General features: G+C 26.3%; 1 protein-coding gene across 1 annotated transcript; it reads right to left on the minus strand.

The window, feature by feature from the left end:
• Positions 1 to 5948: 5948 nt before the first annotated feature.
• LOC129605698 (protein sneaky) lies at positions 5949 to 23929 on the minus strand. Its single transcript, XM_055515616.1, has 9 exons — positions 23815 to 23929; positions 8426 to 8544; positions 8201 to 8327; positions 7463 to 8126; positions 7247 to 7368; positions 7051 to 7181; positions 6647 to 6993; positions 6376 to 6586; positions 5949 to 6227 (listed from the first exon to the last, which is right to left on the minus strand). Exons 1-9 carry the CDS (start codon positions 23927 to 23929, stop codon positions 5949 to 5951), a joined length of 2115 nt encoding a protein of 704 aa, XP_055371591.1.
• Between the last annotated feature and the right edge of the window lie 445 nt (positions 23930 to 24374).

A 24374-nucleotide genomic window follows, 5' to 3' on the forward strand; every position in this document is an offset into this window, starting at 1 on the left:
ACATTATAATTTAATTGTACATGATGTTGACATTTACATACACATTTTCATATGTAAGTGGCATACATACCATATACACAATACTACACAGCATTTGAAAAATAAAATGACCATTAAGAGTTTTTGTTTTTTTTTTTTGCTATGCTAAGATAGAGCAGGCCATTCTAGCATCCTTTTTGAAAAGGATTTTTTTTTTTTTGAAAATTTTGGCCTTAAGCAAATTATTTTGTTTAGTTGTGGGTAAAGGACAAATACAAAAAACAAAAAATGAAATTATTTTGTTGTTAAAAGAAACATTCATTATGTGACACAAGTTGTATGTGATACAAACAAAAAAAAACATAAAATAATAAAATTAGAATTAAGGATATGCAATAGAAATTTTTATTTTGTTTTGGTCTATGATTTATACGTGTATAAAAGATATCCTTAATAATTATATAAAAATATGAAAGATTTCAGTTGAAAACTGTTGGTTTTTGTTTTTTAAATGAAAATTAATTGAATAATTAATCATCAGGATCCACTTTTAAAGATTACAGAAGCGTGTACATAAGCAGAAATGTAAAGAATGTAATGACTTCCTCAAAAAATTTTGGAATTCTCTAGGCATAATTTTTTCATTTCGTAATGAAATCAAAAGAATGAACTTTCAATTTAACAATTTTCCTGTTATCCTGTTATTTTAAAAGATATTGAGTTTCAACTTCTGTAATTACTAAAGAAATCTAATCTATTTTTTTTTTTAGTCTATTGGAAAATTTTATAACTGGTAATGCAGATTAAATTGGTATGCCAAACGGACAACATTAAATATTTTTTAGTTGAATCAAAATAGAAAGAATGTGTGGATTAAGAGAAGTAGAACAACGGCAAAAAAAAATCCACATATAGCAACACAGCAATATTGGCTCTTATTACATACGAGGTAACTAGGTATCCTAAGAAGCGTTATACTGGAAAACATTCGAAATATTAGTGGTGTCTTTTCTGTTAAGTTTGAATACTCTCACTTTAGTATATTTCCGAATAGGACGTCATTTAAAAGGTAAATAAAGATGTCAGATTGAATTTTATAACAGTGATTGCTAATGGTTTTTTGCCTCAATTATTTTTCCTTAATGTAAGAGAAAAAGCTGTGAAGAAACGGTAATTTTTGTCATATGATATTACAGTAGAAGTATTCAAAATTCAAAATTTCTTGTTTTTAAAAAATGTTTGTTGTTGCTCAGCTTCTGAATAGTTTTGCGAACATAAATATTGATGTTTGTTTTGATGTTTTTTCTTAATTCTAGACCATCCAAAGATTTCATCAATATCCGCTTAGGAGCGTACCATTAAATAGTTTCAAAATTTGTTCATTCTCTCATGTGGATGAAAATTTTACATTTTTGACAAAGGAAAGCAGCAGAATGTTGCAAATTTTCGAATAGTTTCCAATTTTCTTCACTTTTGCAATAAAGTATTTCTACTGACCTCAAAATATTTAAATCACTTGTAAAATAATTGCATTAGCAATTAAATTTTTTCAAACAACTTCATCTCTTAATAAATATTCAAGTTAATCTAAGCAAGTAAAGGAAAAAAAGAAATCTTTAAACTTTTCCATTTCTTTTTTTTTCTTGCAACTATTTGTATACTTTCGAGATAACATTAAAATTTATGAGTCAATTGTAACCCCATCCAATATAATTAGCCTAAATCTTCTTTATTATGAAAACGATGTTTAAAGTTTATCCCTTTTGAAATTTTTTTTTTTATTCTTGGTCTATTTGCAAATATACCAGTGTATAAGAGGTTCATTCTTTATTGCTGTCATTTTATTATTATACCTTCCATTATCCTTTTGTAAATTGTGCTAACAATTTAAGGCGATAATACTAAAATTGATAAGGACACTACAACAAATATATTTTGGTTGAAAATAACGATGAAATTTATTTTAAACTTTTATTTTTTTGTATGTTTTCCTATTTTTCTTTTATTGAAAACATTTAAAATTCAAAAAGTTATCAATGATGGTATGAAAAGCGTATTAAGGATGAAAATGAAGAGAAGAACCATAGTTAAACGGATGTCCTTTCGATTTCGGTTCGTTCGTCGCAAAATCTTGTATCATTGAGAATTGGATAGAAAAAATATAACACAATTGCTTATGCAGGTATGGACCAATAATTTCTATTCATTGATGAAAGCTGAAAATAATAGCAAACTTGTATCGGTTGTTAAATCCCATAGTTTTTCTTTAATAATATTTTTGGGGGGTTTTGCTGGCTTGTAGTTCTTTTATGACTTGATTATTGAAAGTTATTGTTACAGAATAATTCGCTTTTTAAAGTTGTGGAGAAATCCTTTCATGCTTTCGTATATTTAAGAGGTTTAAATGTTATGTTAAACGTGTATTTATCGATTTAAATTGATTAAAATCGCATAGCCTCCACCCAGTTGGAAAACTTTTGAAATGTGAAAATGAAGCCGGAAATTTGTTTCATTTCACGTTCGTATAATAAATTATAAAGAAAAACTTCTATGGATCAGAACATAAATTTTCAAGCAAGCAGATATAACAAGTATTCTATCTTAAACTCACTATAGCACGTACGAGCAAAAATATCATATTACAGGTAAGTATAGAAAAATTTTAAAAATTAAAGGTTTAGACACAAAAATCAAGAAATTTAGGGCAAAAACGCTTAATTTAAAATTCTTAAATCCTTAAATGTTGTATGCCCTCTTGATAGTCTACTCTACTTATATGTAAGTTTCAGATTTAAGCCTCACACTTTATCACCAAATCAAGAAACATACCAAAACAGAACTGGATGCTCCTCTAGATAACCAGACATGAGTCGTGGGCGTATAATTTAATTGTGTGTCACCCTAGGGCGAATAATACGGAGTTTCTGTTACCTTATTTAAAGTAAAGTGTTCCGAAGTTCTTTGATCACATAATTTTGGCAATATCTACTACTATAGTGTAAGGATTTAAATCTCAAAAACACATTTATTGCGACCATCTGGCAGGTTTTTATGATCCTTGCAATGACGATTTATTCTAGTTTTTTCACTCATTCCAAATTACTACAAGGAGCGATCAAGATCAATTCTTTTAAGTTGGAGTAAAACCTTAGACATTCATCTATGATATTGTGGATGGGAAGCAGCTTAAAATATATAGCAAAATATTTACCATGAGTATGCCTCATTAGCCCTTGGAACTAGAGTATTTTTTTTTCTTTTTAAAAAGAAGCGCGCAGGTATTTGACTTCTTCTTTTCTATCTAATTTTTTTTTCTGCTAATTGTACGTAGATGTGTCAAATCCCTTTTCTGTTATAAGCAGAACATAGCGTTCTTGTTCGTATTTAGTTCAATGCCTTATGTAGCATTCCAGCTGTGCCTATAATTATAGTAATTCGTACAATTAATATTATGATTGCAAATGTTCCGTAAAACATAATTACAAATTGGTTCTGCTTGCAACAGCGGAAATGCAACGGTGATGGCCAACAATATACTATTCTCCCTCTCTCAAATCGCAGTACTATAATTCCGACATCTATTCACAAATTCACAATAAAAATTTCAATACCTTTTTGAAAATAACAAGATGTTACACAAATTTCTACAAATTATTATTAAAAATCATTACTAACCCGTATGTGTATACAAGGATACTTTACCAAAAACTAATATTTATTCTATGTCCCATTTAATTACATTGAAATTGAAAATATTATTTTGTAGAAAAGAATAGCACCCATGCATTTTTTCCATAATGAAAATTAAATGTGAATAATTATTTAATGTTGAAATTTCATTTCTAGGGGAAGAAAAAGCAAGAAAAAAATTATTATACAATGTTACAAAAACAAACAAAATTATCTTTTAGTGAGCGTATATGTATATATATACAAATATTAACACCTGTGGCGTAAAACTGTCATTTACAAATGTTTTCTCTGCATTTGGCACACACTCACCTACCAATACATATTGTGTTAGAAAATAATTACAACTAAAATATAGAAAAGGTATTAATTACTTAATGTGGTCAGAATAAACAGAATTCTAAAATGTCCTTATTAGTAAAAATCTTCAAAAAACAACTGTATATGAACGTTGTGTTACGTTAAAGTCGTATATGCCATGTACCATACACACAAATGTAAGGACATAAATGTAGAGTCAAAATTTATTTAGAAATTGCTATGAAAATGATATGAGTGTGAAAGAAAACAAAAAACAAGAATAAGAGAGAAATAATTTGATTGTATGAAAAGAGAATTTAATTTTTTTTTTCTCCTAGCATAAATTCGTTAAGGATATTTGGTATATTGGTTCTAATTTTTGAATTCCTACAGTAATAAATGTGAAAATTGGAAATTCTATAACATTATAAAAATTTTTAATGCTATCATGGTCTATCATTGGACCAATTATTATTAGAATTAAAAATTATTGTAACAAATTTTTCCGAATATCCTTTTATTTTTTTTTTGCTCTCTATAAATTTTACACCATTCTGTATTCAAAAATGTTTTGCTACTTTTTTTCACATTTTGATTGCATTACACAAAAATCATAATTACATTTTGAAAAACTCAAATAATAATCATTTTTGGTCCTTATTTTTGGTCCTTTTTATTTTATTTTTTGCTTCGATATCAAATTTGTAGTGAAAATAGAAAAAGAAAATTTGAAAAATCCTGATAATGAAATTTTTTTTTCTCTTGAAAAATTTTCTTATCTATTTGTTTTCAATTTAGAAATTGAATTCGGTTGTAAATTTTTAGATATGAAATTTTCTGTTTTAGTGTCCGGCAAAAGGATATTTTTATTTTTTTTTTAATTTACATCGAATTTGTTGTAAATTTGTAATTATTTTTTCAGTAATTTTTCTTAAATTGGTAATTTAATCTGACAGTGAATAATAGAATTTTTGTTTTAATTTCAAAATAATATTTTTTGTACCTTGTATGCATCCTTTGGGAAAGTATTGAATTTTTAATATGGAATTTTTGTTGATTTTTAAGCAATTTCATTATACTTTTCAATGACATTTTCATAATTATTTTAAAATTTAGAAACTGTTGTAAATCCTATGGTTCCTTGTGAATATTAAATATGAAGTTCGAATTAAAAATATTAAAATGAAAACTGTTTAATTGAATGAACTCCAAAAGTATGTGAACTGGTTCTTACACAAAGTCTTTAAAGTAATTCTTCTTCTTCTAAAATATAGGTAAAATGTAAAATCTGAAGAAAATTTAGTAAAAAAATAAAAATCATAAATTATTACCTTAGGTATAGTTTAAAAATGGGGCTTGATTTCCCTGTAATGTGTCCAGCACCTTAATTTCTAATTACCTCTAAAAAATGTGTTCCCTATCTTAATAAAGAAAGATGAGATATAAAATTGTAAAGAAAGTATTCAATCTAAAATAATTATCTAAGAGTCAGAGTAGAGTGAGAGTGCAGTTATTGGGACGCAACAAACTCAAAAATTTAATTTACTAAACAGCGTGGTGTAAAACAGTTTAACAGAAAGCATATTGACTAAACAGATTTCGGAATGAATTATTATTGGCAGGGAATCATTATCTTTCTTATTACTATTTCTGAAACGCGGATAGGGCAGGTACATTAGAAATTTTCAAAAATTTGTAAACGTGTTTTCTGATTTGCCGTATAAAAGCTATTAACACAGGCCATGACTGCCGATTCTATTTGTTAAGACAATTATTTCATTATAATATTTTTTATCACATATTTTCCCATATTTTAAAAAATATTTCAAATAGCTTGCTTTATTTCCAAACCAGTTCAAATATTCAATATCCTTTTTAAAAAATATTCTATTTTTTTTTTTAATTTCTTAAAATATTTTCTTTTAAAATTATTTATGCACAAAAAAAAATAAAACAGAATTCATATTTCTCTTAGAGTATCAGGCAGATTGCTTTGAACATGCCAAACATATTTCACCTATATCTCTCCAACATTCCTTACAATGAATTACATTACAATTTTTTGTTGGACATTCAATTATACCAGTTGTTAGGATATGATAAGTTCCAATACTAGTTTCAAAATTTTTCAAATTCTTTGAATTCCTTTTCAATAAATTAATATTTTGTTCCATTTCATTACAAATCAGACATTTTCTACGTGCATACTTGAAATACATTAGCCAGGTGAATTGCTTTGGAAATTTCAATCGAAGATACTACAAAAGAAATCTTTGTCAGAAAGAAGAAAAAATTCTAAATAACTTTTAATATATTAAAAGAAATTTTTTTTTTGATTCACATACAAAATGAGAAAATTGACAAAATTCTTACAATCAAAAAATTCATGTCCTGTTTAATTTTATTTTTTTGACATTTTTCAAGCAATTCATTTCTCATACTTCCCAAAATTATTCGTCTTCGTTTCAACATTGAATTGTATAAATGTAAAATTCGTTTCTTCTCACGTTTCGGATAAAAATAACAACAAATTAAACGTCTTGTTCTCATCAATGGAATCTCATGGTAGATTAAAATGATTATTAAAATAACTAAGCCCCAAAATTTGGTATAAAACCTGAAATCAACAAGCCTTAATTATAAAAATTTATAAATAAAAATAGTTTCAGATTCTTACATTTTTTCTAATCTGTAAGGCTTCGGTAGGCACGGTTCATTACTTAAGAACGTTGAAATACTTTCATTTGTATTGAATGCCAATAATGAAGAACGCAATAATTTTGCTATGAGACCGGTTCCATTAATATGAAAATTTAAATTATGTGAACCACTTTGATGGTATGTAATTTTTGAATGTTTCCGAATCAAATTTAGCATATAATAAAAAATATAATCTAGTAAGAGAAATACAATAACAGTTGATAATTCTAATAAAAATTTTAATAAATTTATAAAAAATCTAGATTTTTCAGCTTTAGTCTTAGTTGAATGATCTTCTGGATCAATTATTAGATTTCTTTCGAACTGAAATTATGACAGCAATTTTAATAATAAGACATTAAAATAAAAGCAATTTTAAACCTTTTTTAATGGTAGTAGAGTGTGATTATTTCGGGTCTTCCTTCTCTCATCAATTTTCTTGAAATAATTTGTAATATAAAGATTATCGAAATCAATATTCTTCAAATACATTTTATTATATTTATAGGAATCTGCAAAATAATTTTGATTTTAATTGGTAAATGTTAACGATTAATGATTAATGAGTATTACTTACTTATAACTAGTCTCACGAATATAAAGGCTAAAATTCTATTGATAATTTCTATGCAAAATTCAAATAATTTAATTTTTGCATTAAAACTTTTAACAACTCGTTCTCCGGTCTCTTGGGCTGAGCTATAATAGAAATTCAATATAAATTGTGATGCTACTAGGTATATACAGTGCCGAAATTAATTGGTTTAAGAACTTAACTAGTAACTAAACTTACATTACACCAGGAATATTCTTTGGATTAATGACAGTATAATTAACTTTAACATTTGTAATATTTTTTGAAAATTGTTCTCCGATTTCTTTTACTTTCGAATATGTTTCACCAAAAGTCGAATTTATTGCATCTTTAGGATCACATATTTCACTGGTACCAAGTGACATATGGCACATTAAATCGATTTTCATTGGCCAACATAATAAATAATTGACAACAATTGGCATCATTTCCATGCATTTATCATACATTTGTGCAAAAGCTTCAATACATTTATTTTTTCCTTTCTCAAATTGCATTTCACATCGCCGACGAAATTTTTCTTCATACATTTTTTGATATTTAATGGCAATTTCTATTTCATCGTCGTCCTTCATTTGATCGCCTTCAATGTAAGTTTGCCTTTTATTTACAGTTTTATTCATGAAATTCTCTAAAATTTCTTCATCTTCAATTTCTGAACGTATCGGTTCTATAATTGATTCAATTTCATTCAATGAATCTTTTATTTGATGCATGTCATCTTTCATTAGAATGACAGCTTTCGTAAATGGTTTTGTCATTAAATCAAAACGTGTTTTTGTTAAATTATAAGTGAGAATAGTAGCACATGCGAATACTCGAACTACTTCTTTAGTATTCAAAACCATATTAGTTATTGGACCTAAAAAATACGATATAGTAATGAGCGTAAAACTTATTTAGAACTACAACACTTTAAAATTTGTATGCACTTACCTGAAATAACTAAGGCGAAAAATAATGCTCTCAAATAACTTCGTCCAGATTTTCCAAGACAACCTAAATATATGAGGCAAATTATGCAACGAATTCGTTTACTAAATGTAAAACCGGGACCTAAAAATTTTATTAGTAATTTCTGAATGATTTTAAATTTTAAAAAAATTTACCCAAAATTAATATTAAAATTATTAAAATTTTATTGGTTATGTCCAATGAAAAATTCAAATTTATGATGAATATTTGCCAAAAAAATAGAGCTGACAAGATACCAGCAAAATAACTAAATATTCCACGGACTAAACGCCATCTATTAACATTATCAGTTAGAATGCAATAAACTTTCGGACATATTCGAATTATTTTCAATTTTAAGCAAATTAAAATTTTTTTTATTATTAAATATGAAAATAACATTTTTTAATTATTTTTCTGTCACATTGAAAATATTTTGAAATCGAATTATTTGAGTCAAAAATTTTTGAGTGTTGCCAAATGTATTCGAGGACGATAGCAATTGTATTAATTTTTTCGTTAGCCTGATAGAACTTGAAAATGTAAAAAATATTGTAAAACATAATCATTGTGGGCGTATGACAACCCCGGTACTGTTGATCGTAAATAAAATTAACAATGCTTATTATGGGTTAAATGTTACTGGTTTTTAGAAGAAAACAGTAACTTAACCACATGAATAACCGTATACAAACAAAATGGAGGTACTAAATCACAAAATTTCGGAAACTTATCAAATTTCATAAAATCGTTCTTTTTCACACCCAGTTTAAATCATATCCCGTCTGGGTCAAATATGAAAATATTTTTCCATTGTGTATTGTAGTAAATGGGTCGAAGCCCTCAACCAAGAATCGTAACAGGTATTTTTTCCATATTTAATAACTATTTATTTCTTTGTTAGATTTCAGTCATTTGGTAAGTGTTTTTCTCAAAAATTCCCTAACATTCCAAAATACAACCACATATAAAATTGAATTCGCCTTTATTTTAATTATTGTATTCAATCAGTTTTATCTCATATATAAAATCAAAATTAGTTCCCAAGACAATAATAATTTTATGAAAAATAATGGTCGATTTAATGGCAAAATACAAGACATTAGAAAATTTTCCCTTAATTGCCGAATTTTACTAAAAAAAATAAGAACATAAAAAAAATCACGATTAATTTTAATTTTATACGGTAAATGTTTTTTTTTATTTCAAAATTTTATCGCTATTTTTAATAACCTGAATAACTGCTTTTTTTTTGTTCTCGATTACTCTGTATTCATTATTGGAAATTCCCCAAAATTCAAAAAAACTGAACCAAAGTTTTCTTCCCAATTTGTAAATGTTTTCAGGCAAAAAAAAAAAAAAATAAAAAAATTATCATAACCTCGCGGTTATTAGATTTTATTAGAAACTCTTCAAAAAAAAAAAGAAGTTCCTCATTTTTTCCTTCTTTTTAATTTTTTCTCCATCCAAAAATTTTTCATATAAAAATTTTGCGGTACCACGCAAATTTTGTATTTTATCTTGTATAAAGAGCATGTAAAACAATATGAGTATTGGAAATATGAGAATTTTATGCAATGAATACATTTTTGGAGTATGTTTGTATGTTCATGTGTGAGTTATGAGCTGAAACGCGACTAAAAATAACCCTAAAATTACATTGCAGAACGCAAAGATAGAACGGAAGTTCTGTTTTAGGGTGTCGTCGTGCTTTTATCAATATTCTTTAATATTCTTTAATGTTACGCGGGATAACTTTGTATCAAGGACTTTTATAGGATAAAATTTTAACTTTACACTAAATTTAATGTTATAATAATAGACTTATTGCTTTACAGATTGAAAATGAAGGCAAACCGCCGCACGCTAAACAACCACGCTAAATATTGCTTTTTTTTCTCTCTGTGTTCTGGAAATTTTGTGGTTTAATAATTTTTGACATTTTTGTTATATTAGATGAAACCAAGATTTTTTTTTTTTTTGAAATTTAATATTTAAAATGGTTTTTTTCTATTTTTGGTCGCGTGTTATTAAATTAAAAATTGAAATAAGAAAAAAAATTATCAAAATATTGAAAGAAATCGCGGTTTAATTTAAGCATAAAGCGAAAATATTGACATCAAATTTTATGACCGTTAAAAATTTATTAATTTAATTTTTTTTTTTTTAATTTTTCATTAAAAAAATATTAAAATTTTATGGTATTTTTTTATTGAGTAGAAATAATTAAGGATTTTCTTTAATTTTACGATTTATTAATTGATTTTAAGCCTTACTTTTTTTTTAAAATATGAGATTTTTTTTATTATGACTCGTGGATTTTGTAAAAAAAAAAGAAATACATTATTTTTTTTAATTGTCGAAAAAAATCTTGCCGAATGAAGACATAAAATTCTAAAAAAAAAACTCTGATAAATTAATTAAATTCATCAAAAACTAGAAAACCGCTATAGTAGAGAGAGCTCGGCTTAAGAGATAATATGGCTTGAAAAGATTTTACTCGCCCACAGTTAGACTACAGGTGGTTTTGAGAATTAAAAAAGAGAGAAATACTTGATAAAATGAAGGTACAAGAATGAAGTACAAAGCTTGTAACTCATGACATACATGAACTGAAAGTAAGAGCACATATGATAAAGCTTGCATTATTTTACTTCGTACACTTTACAAAATGAGATCTGAGATGAAATACTGCATGCTGTATCTCAATTTTTGACAATCATGTTTCATATGACATTTATGCAACGTCAACTTAATTATCATTTTATTGAAAATATCGAATAATGATCCACTGACAATTACAATTCTGTCATGTTAATTAAGCATATGATTATTACCTGTTAACGAATTTTAAAAAACCATACTCATGCCTGTGTAATGTAATTTCGAAGGGAGGAAAACGTTGGGAAAATCAGAATTTTAATTTGATATTTCTCATCATTCGGTGACTAAAAGAGCAAGTAATTCAATAATGTCACTTTATTTATTTGTCTACGAGTAATTGTTCATCAATTTAAATTGTCAAATTGACAAGTTAAGTTGACGTCCAAATTTAAAAAACAAAAATTTTTTTCGATTACTAATTTTCATGTATTTAAAATTTTAAACAAAATTATCCTTATGTGCACTCATTCCATAGAAAATACGAGTAATAGTGAAACATTTTAAAAATAAACTTTCTTATAGATATTATTAAAGACTCCTCATGATCACATTGTTGTAAGATATGCCATGCTTTAAAATTAACAATTTGTTGAACGTTATCTGGTATACCGGCATTTTGTATGCTTCTTCTTCGTTCTTCCTTTATAAAACGACAACATTTGAATAGTAATTATTTTGGGAGACTTACATACATTACATATTGAAGTTGTTTTCTTACACACAAACACAAGATTCATTACAATTCCTTGTAAGCCTAAGATTTTATTATTCACAATTTCTTCATAATACAAAAAATTTCTAATTCTTGAAAATTACTATGAAAAAGTTCTAATCGTTGTGATTATTTACTTTTTACATTTATCCTTAACCGTTATCTTTTAAAGCCAATGAAAAAATAAATAAAAACTAATTTTTCTTTTCGTTTTTTTTGGATTTTCTTTTAAAAATAATCTAGAAAAATGAAAACGTTTAAGTATAATTTGTTTTGTTTTTGTTCGTAGCAGACATCACCCTCCCATTGACATTCAGAGTGGTGGAAAGCGGGAATAGTGTTTGTATTTCTGTTCTTTGTAATTTTGTTTTTGTTATTTTTATTTTTTTTGTGAAATTTTACCATTGTTGTGGCTGGCTGTTAACTAATGACTTAATTTATCTCTTTTATATTTTTGGTTAAAATTCCCTCTCTTCAATTATTTTTTATTTTATATGCGAAAATTTTGCATAAGAGCACATTATTGAAGAGAATGAATGTAAAGTGAAAGAGAACTTCAACTTTAATAAGTTTTTTAACATTTCAGTAGAATTTTAAGAAATTTTTACATAACAGAAGTTTTAAAACGCGGACACTGTGTTATATTTGTCTTAATTTCTGTAGACAAAATTTAAATTAGTAAGTTTCTATTGCAAATTTTCATTTTATTTCAGTAAATTCAGAAAAGGAAGCTCAAACTAAGGTTACCCTACTATTTCAATCCCAGATAAGAGAAAATATAGTATTTATTAGACCGGGCGAGTATTTTAACAATCTTTCTTGAATTGTGTTTGTCTGTAGCTCAACGTGTCTGTCTATAGTTCAATAGTATTCAATAGTATTCAATAATGTAGTTCAATAGTATTCCAAAAGGTAAGGAACAGAATGAACTTCGTTTTTTTTTAATTCTTTTGGTTGATATTATCATCTACTTCAAAAGTGCTGTTGAATATTAGTTGAATCTCATCTTTGCCACAACACTGTAAATTTATCTTATTTAAATTAAAGTTTCTATTTTGAGCACAACTCATCCATTGCATTGCATGTATGCATTTATTCATGTATTCGAACACAAATTCATGTATTCATGTATTTGAACACAATTCGGTTTTAGACTCATCTGAAAATCATCTTTCGCGTCATCTGAAAATAAATTTGGGCAACATGTAGGTTTTGTTGAAGTTTAAAGCTTCCTGTGCCTAATAGTTAGTCAAATTATTCAAAAAAGAGAAAAAATCTTAAATTTTTTAGTTGTAGAAACAAAACTACTCAATAATTTCTACCCTAATTTCACAAAATTTTTTAATTTCACAACATTTTCTTTTAACTCCATTATAATCCAATTGCTATATCAATTTCAAGGACCTTAAAATCGATTTAATCTAATCCTTATAACATTTTTGTCTTCATTATAATTTTATTTTTTTTTGTTTTAAAACAATCAAAGTTAATCGGTGGTAATTTTCATTCAACATCAGGACATTTCAACATTTTTATTTATTATTCTATATCGGACTTCCAAAAAAAAAAAAAAAACAAGAAAAAGTAAAAAACAGAAATTTTAAAAATAAAAACTTTACAATAGGAAGTTGAAATTGAGGGATTAATTCAAATACAAATTAATAGCAGGAGGTTAATAGGAATTAGAATTCGATGAGAATGAGAAAATATGCTTAAATTTTTCTACATATGTACATATATATATACAAATAGTGGAGCGTATAATGGGAGGCATAAATTTTAATGCAATAGAATTGATACAGAGAAAATTTGTTTAAGGACTGGGAGAAAAAGGATGATGGTACATGTGGTGGTGTTTTAAATGAAAATAATTGCAAGTTTGAGTTGGATAAATTAGTAAAATCTATCATTGTCATTATCCTTCGATTTATTTTTTATTTTTTTATTGTTTTTTTTTTCTTTGATTTTATTATTTAACATTCGTCAGCAATAAATTTTCTTCTTATATTTTTAATCTTATATTCTTGTTTTCTTTAATTTAAATAACATTTGTCCCGGATTTGTTGTGTTGAAAATTGGAAAACAATAAGAAATTTTTTTTTATTTTTATTCTGTGATTAATTATGTAGTTGTATAAAGAAAACAGGATTATTAATAAAGGAGTATGAAAATGATATTTGAGAAGTTGAGAAATGAGTTTTTCTTATAGTTTGTTTGATAATCATAAGCTTCCAAAACGAACACAATTAATATGGAATTGAAATCACCATAACCGTACGAAATTTAGAAAATCGCAGCACCGATTTGCTAATAAAGGTTTCCCAAATAACTAAACGTACTTATTTCTTAAATAGCCTGTGATAAGACTTTGTATTATGCTTGTATTCGAGCTTGTTGAGGCACTTGCATGCTCTTTAATAATTAGTTTTTGGAAAAACCTGCATAATTTCAGCAGTTATTCTTCTTGCATTTTGCAAATATCGAGATGCACTAGTGATGTGACCTTTCTTCTTGATATTTGTACTAAGATTAAATAGTATAATATAGATACAGGTGAATAAAATTTAAAATTATTAGTATACTCTTGTCAAAATGGTTGTAATTTTACATTATATAATTTACAATCTGCGAAGGTCTTGCTATTGAAGAACGATATACAAGAGCAAAGCAAAAATGAATATTCGAAAATATGAAAAGATGAAGGTTTCAAATAAAATTTGAGTCACTTTCAATTATTTTCTTGTTATTGTCATCTTTTTCCATAAGAAATTTTAAGAATTTCATTAAAATTTAATAAGAATTTATAAATAAATTCAAATTAATTGTACTCTTAGAAAATTATTTTTAAAAAAAATTAAGAAAAATTGCTTTTTTCTGATTTAAAACAAAGCAACACAGCAATAATAATTTCATTTTTATTAAAATTACAATTTGGCAGTACTCTTTTAAATTAATCATTAATTTGGGACAAAATAGAAAAATACAAGGCCTTTTACATTTAGTTGTTGCAGTCAATCATAAGCCCTTCTCTACTAAAATCAAATTCGAAAAAATCTACAAAATAATTGCGATAAATGATTACAAATTATTGGCAGCCAGAAATTTTCTCCTTAAAGAAAAGTCAAGCCAAATTCACTTACAATTAATTTATATTAAATTTTTGTTAGTTGTCCGGCTATTAAGGTATGCTACAAGAATACACTAAAAACTGGAGTAAGGCCTTCAAAATCATTGATATTATTGAATGTAAGGATTATCAAAGCTAATGAGTTTTGGAAATTTAATTAATAAAAATCATAGTCGCGTCATCTGAAAATAAATTTGGGCAACATGTAGGTTTTGTTGAAGTTTAAAGCTTCCTGTGCCTAGTAGTTAGCCAAAGCATATACTGATCACAAGTTTGTACTTTACAGAGCCAAACTAATACGACAATTCATTTAACAGCTGGTTAATTCTTTCCTAAATTTTATATAGCAACAAAAAAATCATCCAATATTAAAAACGTAGCGGAATATTCGGTATAATTCAATTGATTCTTCCAGTATTCAAAGTATAAGGCATAAAAATGTAATAAAAATGCAAATTAATGTCTTTTAAATCCTTTATGAAAAATTATTCAACATTTATATAAATTATTCACCTCATTTTATATGCCGCTCAAATTTTTCTTTTCTCGTTTAATAATCACGATTTAATCCTTTATCATACTTTGTACTGAGAACTTTAATAGCAAAAATAGAAACAATTTGGAATAAAAGGGTCAATTCCAAAGCCTTTTGACAATAGAAAAATCTATATTATAGAATTTTTTTTTTTAATGTCCTTTTTGTATACAAAAGCATATTTCGCCATACTATAAAAAATTATTCTATATAATTTTATTTTCTTTTTCTAATATTGATTTTTTTTTTTCGGCCACGTTTTAGGTGAAAAATCCATTAAGTGTATATAGAGAAAAATATCAAAACATCTTGAAGAAAAAATCCTTAATGTGTCCTTTGGGATTTTATATTTTTTTTGTGTCGTATGTTCTTTTGTTACAATTTCTTTTTATAAAATTTGTTTTTCACCCAATAAATTTTATTTTCTATATTTGGTTTCTTCTGCAATTTGGCTCTTATAATGTCCTTAACTTAATGAACTTTAGCATTTCTTCTTCTTAATTCATTTTCTTGGAAATTTTGTAACCCTTAAAATTTTGGTTACAAAAAAGGATTAATCAGAGAGCAATTAATTTGCATAATTAAAAATTTGGTTTTTTTTAAATTTTTGAAATTTACAATTATTATTGGAATTTTTAAGATGGTAGCATTAAATTAATGAACCCTTAACACTATGCAAGGCTATAGAACCAGTAAAAAATTGGATATTTTCTTATTATTTTAATGACAATATTTTCTTATGCATTCTTAAATGAATCAAAATGTAATTATAGAAAATATTGTATAATTAGAAATAAATGCATGGTTTAGTAGGAAAAAAACTGTGGCTTCCGTTACATATCCATGCACACACCCGCTAATATGTGCCAAAATTAAAAACTTTTCGATTCCACCCAATTCCTGAATCGGTTGCATAAAATTTAATAAAAATTTTTTAACTTCCATATTTATTTTTAGATTTATTTTCTATGTGAAAATTTTCATATAAGGTAAAGGATGAATTTTAATCAGATCTACCAATACAGCCACTACATGCACCCATACATTCATAAATCTTTATTTATTACATTATTCTTATACATTTTCTCTCTATACTGGGGTATTTTTTTAATAATTTATTTTCATTTTCAAGGCGTTCATTTCTTGGAAAATCTTAAAAATTTCAATTTCTTGTATATTTTTGCAAAGAAACAGACCACGCCTAAATACGCGAAAAACTTTATATAATTTTATTATGTAGTCCCTATATGTACACTTGGCTATACTTATGTACACATTTCTTGAAATTTTCTTTCTATTTCAATGTTGTATTGCGCAAGAATACGGCGAGAAGATATTAATCTGATTTTCACAAATTAATCAAAAATTAAATGGAAGCTTTTAAATAATGAAAAAATTTTCTACACTAAAACTTTTGATGTATTTTAGAAGAAAATTTTTCTAAATCATTTTTAATATCTATTTCATCCCCATATATACATTCTATGTAGGTGTGAACATCTGAGAAATAATTGTCCTCTACTATATGCCTCCCCTATTGTATAATAAGAGTGTATTTTAATTGGAGACATGGTTGGCTCAATAATTTGTTTTTCCTTATTTCTTTTAACAAGAGTCTAAAACCCTACAAATCAAGAGCCAAAAAGGGTTAAGGTATCAGAAAAAATCAGAAAAAATCTCCTTTGAGCATATAACGAGAGATTTACCGTCTTCTTCTACCTCCGTGTAATACGGTTCTCCAACGATATCACATGCAGCATATTCTTGTGGTATTACAATTAGACAATGTTCAATTTTTTAAGGTACGGCAACTAGACAATTATGGTATGAAAATTAGACAATGTTCGCTGCTTACAGTGGAGCACCATGTCTTCCCTTCGGAGATGTACGAGATTTCTTGTGCGATATAAATTTACTGTTGACCACTTTTGCGATTTAAAATTTTCCTTTCGCATTACATGTTGTTTAATTCACACCATCACCCGATTGTTTTTCCTTATTGTGGCATTTATTAGCCTCCCAAGTTATATGTAGGTACTCAAAGGCATCCCTCAATATCTTATTTATGTAAAAGATCACAAGGGCTTTATCATATCATACAAGTTCGTGGGTATTTCATACGATTCCTTTTAGAATCACTATTGTCCTAGATTCACACCAAAATTATAAATTAAAACTGGAATTCCAGGATCGTTCTGGAAGTGAATGGCTCAGCTTTCATCGATCTTTCACGTTCATTCTTACATTTCATTTGTTTATAGAAAGTTTTCCTCAACTTTTCTAAAAAAAAAAACAAAATATTTTATGGTTTTTAACTTTAAAGACACTTTTTTTTCCATTTTTTTTTTGATAAAATTTTCCTTTTCAATTGTTTGAAAGAATCGGAACCATGGAAAACGTAACAACAAAAAAAAATTGGTTAGAACAAAAGAAAGAAAAAAAAGTTTTTTATTTTAATTTTTTTAAGAGAAAAGGATTTGAAGGATTTCCGTTATAAGAAGAACAAAAAATAAAAAAAAAAACAAAAGTAAGTGGAAATTTTTTCATAACAAAAAAAAAAATGAAAAAAAAATTTTTAATTTTGAGGTTAAGGAATTCCAAACATTTTTTTTTTTTGTTAATTTTTTAAAAGGATTCGCGAATGAAAAATAATAAAAATTTTATTGTTTTCTGGGACGGAGCAAAAAAAAAAAATGTTTTAATTTTAGTTTTCTTTGTGTTTTGCTCCGCATAAAAATTTTTTATTTTCACTTCAACTATTCCAATTATTTTTATTTCATAAAATATGAATTTAGTTAAAATAGTTGGTCCATAATCATGAAACTGAATAATTACCCAAAAAAAAGTTTTACAAATTTTTTTTGAATTGTACAAAGACTCATGTATATTTGAACTCATCCCAATTAAAATTCTTTCCGAAAAAACTTGAAATGGTACGAAGTAATTCAAATAATTTTTCTTATTGCCTAAAATGAAATGAGCTCAAAATATTGATTTGAAAATTTTCCAAGTATTTAGCAAGGTTTTGGTAAAATGAAGTAATTTTGTGTGCAAGCAAATATCGAAAATGGAAATAAAATACAATTTCTTAAAATTAAATCTAATTCGATTATCAAAATCAGGGTCCAAATTAAATATCTTTGCATTTCCGGTCATTAAATCATCTCATCATATTAAAATTTCTACACCTTAACTATATCTGTTCTTACGGACAAGCCATATAGATTTATATGAGTCCATATATCCTCGAACAAGTTAGTTTGTTTTCATAAAAATTTCCGACAGAACATTCGTAATAGCAAGGTTTAAGAGAAATGGAGATCTGACGTTTTTATAACTTTCCCTATGTGAATATATACTAAATTAGCTTGGAGTAGACTGTGGGTATGAATGCAGGACATGCGTTGTTGCAAAGCTAGGAAAGAAATCAGAAGCTGATTTTATTCATCAACTGTAAGGAGTCTAATGTAAGGGATGATAAATAGAAGTACCGCGTGGTACGTTATCATTAAAATGACACCGTACGCGAATGGCTTCTATTCAAATTCCTATTACCACAGTTATGTAAATCATTCTATCTGTTCAAAAAAAAACCAAGCCAGATCCTGTGCATTATTCGAATCAATAGGTAATAAACCAAATATGTATTTTGTTTCTGCATACTCGCACTAAATTTTATTCTCACACTACTTCTGTTTCTTTATCGGGTTTACAAATTGAAGCCAATTTTTATTATTTAATTTTAAGAGGAAAATCGACGGTGTGCACTTATTAGCCGCCACTTTTAGCAATAAATCATTTTAAAATATTTACCGTTATATTAAATTTTGAATAATTACAAACATTTTTTTTTATATTCCAAGAAAAGCTGAAAAAAAATTTTCTTATAGGCATAAAGGCGTTATCCTTAATTTTTTTTTCGTGTTTTACCTTGCATCTTCTTTATTCAAAAACAAAAATTTTTTTTTCTCAATTTCTTATCTAATTGAATTTTAAAAGACCATAAATAATTGATTATTTTCACTTCATAACAAAGCATTTAGCATTAGCATAAAACCATAAAGTTTTGATCTTTTACCAGGATTTTTTAACAATTTTTCCATTTTTTTTCTCCGAAAGAGCAAATAATTTTTTTTTCCTATTTCTTCTTTAAACACAAGACGACGTTTACACTAAATATTTGGAAAAAAATTTCCAAAAATCGCCCTTATTATTATTTTCTCATTATTTACCTTAAGGATATTGACTACTCCATCCCTTAAAATTCAAAAAGGAAAAAAAAGAAAAGAAGCAAGGCGCTTTCCATCTGACCACAGAGAATCATTCAGAATTAAAAAAAAAAATTTAAAATAAACGATGAACGGCAGAATATGAAGAGAAAAAAAAATGTCTAAAGGACATCATATCCTTGTTCTTTTTTCCCATTTGTGTGGAAGATGCGTGGATTATCAATGGCGTGTAATAGCACGTAACGCACTGCTACGCAAATTGTTCATGGTAAATTTAAAAAAATTTTTTTTTGTTTCCTCTTTTTTTTCAGAAAATTTGTTTTTTTTTTTTTATAACAAGGTTTGTGTAAGATTTTTTGTTGTCTTGAAATTTGGCCTTCGTTTTTTTTGTCGTTGTTAAATGCTTTCCTAATTAAGGATAATTACAATTTTAGTAATTTTCCGCTGGTTCTTGTTTTATTTATTTATTATTTGTTTATCCATTTGATTTTTTTTTTTGTTTTCTGAAATAATTTTTAATTTTTATGAATTCTTAATTAACCTCTGTGATAAATTTGTGAGAACTTTTTTTTTTCGAACATGTCTGAAAAAAAAAAAAATCTTACATAATTTGATAGTAAGGTAACGAGGGTGTGCTAATTAATGAGCTTCCAAGCAATCATGTATGAATCATGCTTTCAATTGCATCTATTATGGCTTAATTGAATACTTTTGCATATTTTCAGGCGGAATTTAAGAACTCTTGTTATTGGAGGCTTGTAAAAGTTCGAAAATGAGTTTATAAATCAAACTGAAGAGAAATATTAGTGAAGAACTGAGAAAGATTATTTTTTGTTTAACATAATGGAGACCCATGAATTTTAATTGCATTTAATAAATTTAATCAACAACCCCTTATTATTCTAAAATCTTAATTGTTCATAATATCTTAATAACAAGAAATAATCGCCATATTATTTAATGAATGTAATTTTAAATGCAAGAAGAAGCAAGAACAATTTATTGTACTCGGTCTTTCGCTTAATTTGGTAAAAAATACGAAAAAATTTACATTTTTAATTCAAACAATTTACATAATTCTCATTAAATAATAAAAATGTTTAAATCTTGAAATCTCAATTATTTTTAAGAACGCGTAGATTTTATAAAAAACAAAAACAAAATTTTAACCAACCACTTTTAATAATTATTCGTTTTAAATCTTCCTTTAATTTGCATATCGCAGAGGCAGAATTCTTTATTAAGGAGAAGAAATTAGAACTAAAAGAGTTCTACAAAATTTCATTAAAATTAAAATTTTTTCTCATTAATTCACATGCTAAAAAATATTAAATGTAAATTAGAATATTAAAAATAAAAATAAATAAATTTAATAAAAAATTATTTAATAAACATTCTGTCCCATTTAACAAATTTGAATCCGTATTTTATCCCGGAATTGTATAAAATACGGATCTAATTCGGAAAATATTCTACAGATTACTCTTTTTGTCACAAAATATTATATTTTTTTGAAAAAGAACGGAACAGTTTTGAAATAGATTAGCTTACAACAAGGAGGTGGAACAAGTGGATAATAGCGTTCCATTGTAAAAATCTATGCTTTCTGACAAACACGTTTTCAATACAAATCTCTATTTTTTGCTATGGTAAAGCTAGTAGCAGGGAAAAGTATAAATAAAAGCCGGAGATTATGTCAATATTTTGACTGTTAAAAAATGTAACGTCATAAAGAGAGCATTTTGACAGTTCGTATTATGCAGTGACGTGTAAGACTCTTTGTAAGTCTCTCTCTTATAAGAGTGCGTATCATGTACTTTGTTGAATTTTAAACAAAACATACATACTTGCAAGGACAAATTAGTTTCTATTTATGTGAGATAGTGCTGAGATATTATGAGAGCAAAGTGCTGTTTACAAGTGCATGTTATATTATGTGTGTGTGTTCATGAGCAGCGTTCCCACTTGGATACAATTGTATCCATTTGGATACATTTTTGCTTTAAATTTGAGCTTGGATACAAAGATACTCAAATCTGCTAAAATGCCGAAATTGGCTACATTTTAAAATTTTACTGAAATATGGATACATTTTTTTTCAAACACTAAATAAATATAACAAGACAGTTAAAATGCTGCTAATATTAAATCGCGAAGTTGCTTTATCATCAATAAATGTTATTTGCTGGCTATTCTAAGAAGGTTTCCGAATTTTTTACAAGAAAGTTGAAAAGATACTTTATTAACTGCCTCTTCCTGTATTCAAATTTAGAAAATTCATACAAGACTTTCTACTTAACTTTCACATTTAAAATATAATAGAAGTTGTATGTGATTTCTTAAAGAATTTAGTATAAATAACAAAACTCATATTGTGGAATAAAGCAAATTAATATTAATTATGGGTTAATTTGTACAAAATAAGACGACTTATTATAATAATGCTATTTTACGAGGTTGGATACATTTTGGATACATTTTTTTCTCGAAATTGGATACATTTTGTTTTTTCCGAGTGGGAACACTGTTCATGAGTTTTAAAAAATCTGACATTTGATTTTCCTAATTTATTATTGTGTTTGTGCTTTGTCATCTCAATTTGAATACATTCACTGCCGCATTATAGGCAGAGTTACTTAAGACTACGTGGATCATCTCTTTTCTTTTTAAATTTTTAAAATTAAAAATAACGGTATAGTTAAAACTAATTATGTATGCAGCACATAAGTGCTCTTCCGTTGGAAAGTTTTTTTCCGCTTTGATTTAAAAAAAAAACTTTCTCTCTTTTGCTTGTGTTGTCATATAAGAAATTTCCATAACAGTAGATTTTTTGTTTTTTTTTGAAGGAAAATGTAACTGTATTTAAAAAGCATGACTAAAAACAATTGTTTTTTTTTCTCCTTGGTTTTTTTCTTTTAAATTAAACTTTCTGTAATTTTTAAAAGCCTAGAAAATCATAAGAGGAACTTCATGTTCAGGCATAAGAAAATTTTATGCTATAACGTTTCAGTGTTACCATATGTGCGTCATTATTCAAGAAGTGAAGGTATTTATTTACTACTGACAGTGCCATTGCAAGAATATTCACTGGAGTTGCCTCTCAGTTTTGCTTTGTAATTAGTAAACCGAAAAAAATTAATGAATTTAATTTGAAATATCATAGTTAGCCAATTCTTCAATATCAATTTAATTTTCGGAACGAATAACTTTGTTAATGTGTAATGCCGAACTTCGTAGAACTTAAAACTATCTTCAGTTTATGTTTATTTTCATTTCTGTATACGGTTCTCTAATGGATCTCATAGTTATACCGTAATACACTGGTCGACTATTGACAATTTTCCAGGCAATGCAAATTAGTGGAATAATTGCATAGCAGACCATTTTTTTTTTAATTTTAATTTATTCCACAATTCTTTTAATTCTTTGTTACTTTTAATAAGTTGTGTATGATAATTGTAACAAGAAATTTAAATAAAAACTCAATTTTTAATATAATTATACAAACGGTATACGTATACTTAAGAGTATAACAGTTAAAATAAATTAAAAATAATGTAAAAAAATTATACACTCTAGAAAGTTTCACGTTCCTATTATTCCTTTTGGTTTTAACGTATAAAAATGTCAAAAATAATTTTATTTTTTTTTTATATTTGCATTCAAAAGTTAAGAGTCAGACAAGCGTAAATTTTTAAATAAAGAAAACAATATTTTTTAATGAAGACGTCATGTACAATTCCTCACATACATAGATGAGAGAATGTTTGCCTATACAAAAGTTAAAGAGAACTCATGTCAAAAAGAGACAGAAATAATTTACATTATTCTTTTTATTAATGAATATGGTAAAATTTTAAGATTTTGATAAATTAAAAATTCCAGAACAAAAATTTCCAAATTATTTCTTGCTTGTATTTTTTTAATTAAAAATCAATAAATGAAAAATATGTAAGAGGAAAAAAATCCATTAAAAATCACATCCCTGAAAAAGACTCTCTCTTTTTCCTTTTGTTTTTCCATTTTCTTAATGTGTCATCGTTTGACAGCTTAAAGATAAGAGTATTAATTTTTTATGCTGCTCTGATTTTCCTTTTCTCAAAAGATAGAAAATCTTTGAGAAAGAAATGGTCAACTTAATTATTCATAAAAAAATTTTTGTCTCTTTCGTTTTCTTTGAATCTCTCATACTCTTTAGCTAAAAACTAAACACAACACTTTCGAAGGTCAGTTTAACCACACTTTCATTTTCCGTTTATGATTGTTTTAACAACAAATTTATTTTAATTTTAACTACACAAAAGTTTGAGCGTTTGAGAGTTTTCTGACTTGTTTTCCAAGTCTTGATACATGTCCTTGCGTATTTATTATATTTAGTTTTCGATTGTTGTTCTTCACTTTTGTTGTCACATGACATGTTACTCTGACATATTTTAACTGCCATTGTTTGTCATTCAAATTGTGTGGAATTCAGTAACAGTATTTTTAGTTGCAGCTGTATACTGTATGAGAATTGTGAATTCCATGTGTTGTAATATTGCTTTTGAATTCAATTAAGCTTAAAAACACAAATAAATGAATTCACCTTGAAAAATGCTCTCATATTACTCCCTGTTGCATGAGTAATGTAATTCGTATCTTATCTCTCCTGGAAGAATTGTTATTAATCTTATTACGATTTATTTTTCAATCTATTTCTAAAAATCTTAATAATAAATAACATTGACTGAACTATCGAGACAAGAAGTTGAAGAAGTTAAAGAACTTTTTTTATGTAACAAACAAGAAAATAAAATGATAAACAAACTTTTGGTTTATTGTTTTTCATTATTTTTAGTTTTTGTTAGAAAAAAAAAAACTTGAGATTTTCTTGAAAGATTTTTTTGGTC

This window comes from Condylostylus longicornis, unplaced genomic scaffold (genome assembly GCF_029603195.1).
Source record: "Condylostylus longicornis isolate FDR11 unplaced genomic scaffold, ASM2960319v2 ptg000013l, whole genome shotgun sequence".
Lineage (NCBI taxonomy): Eukaryota > Metazoa > Arthropoda > Insecta > Diptera > Dolichopodidae > Condylostylus > Condylostylus longicornis.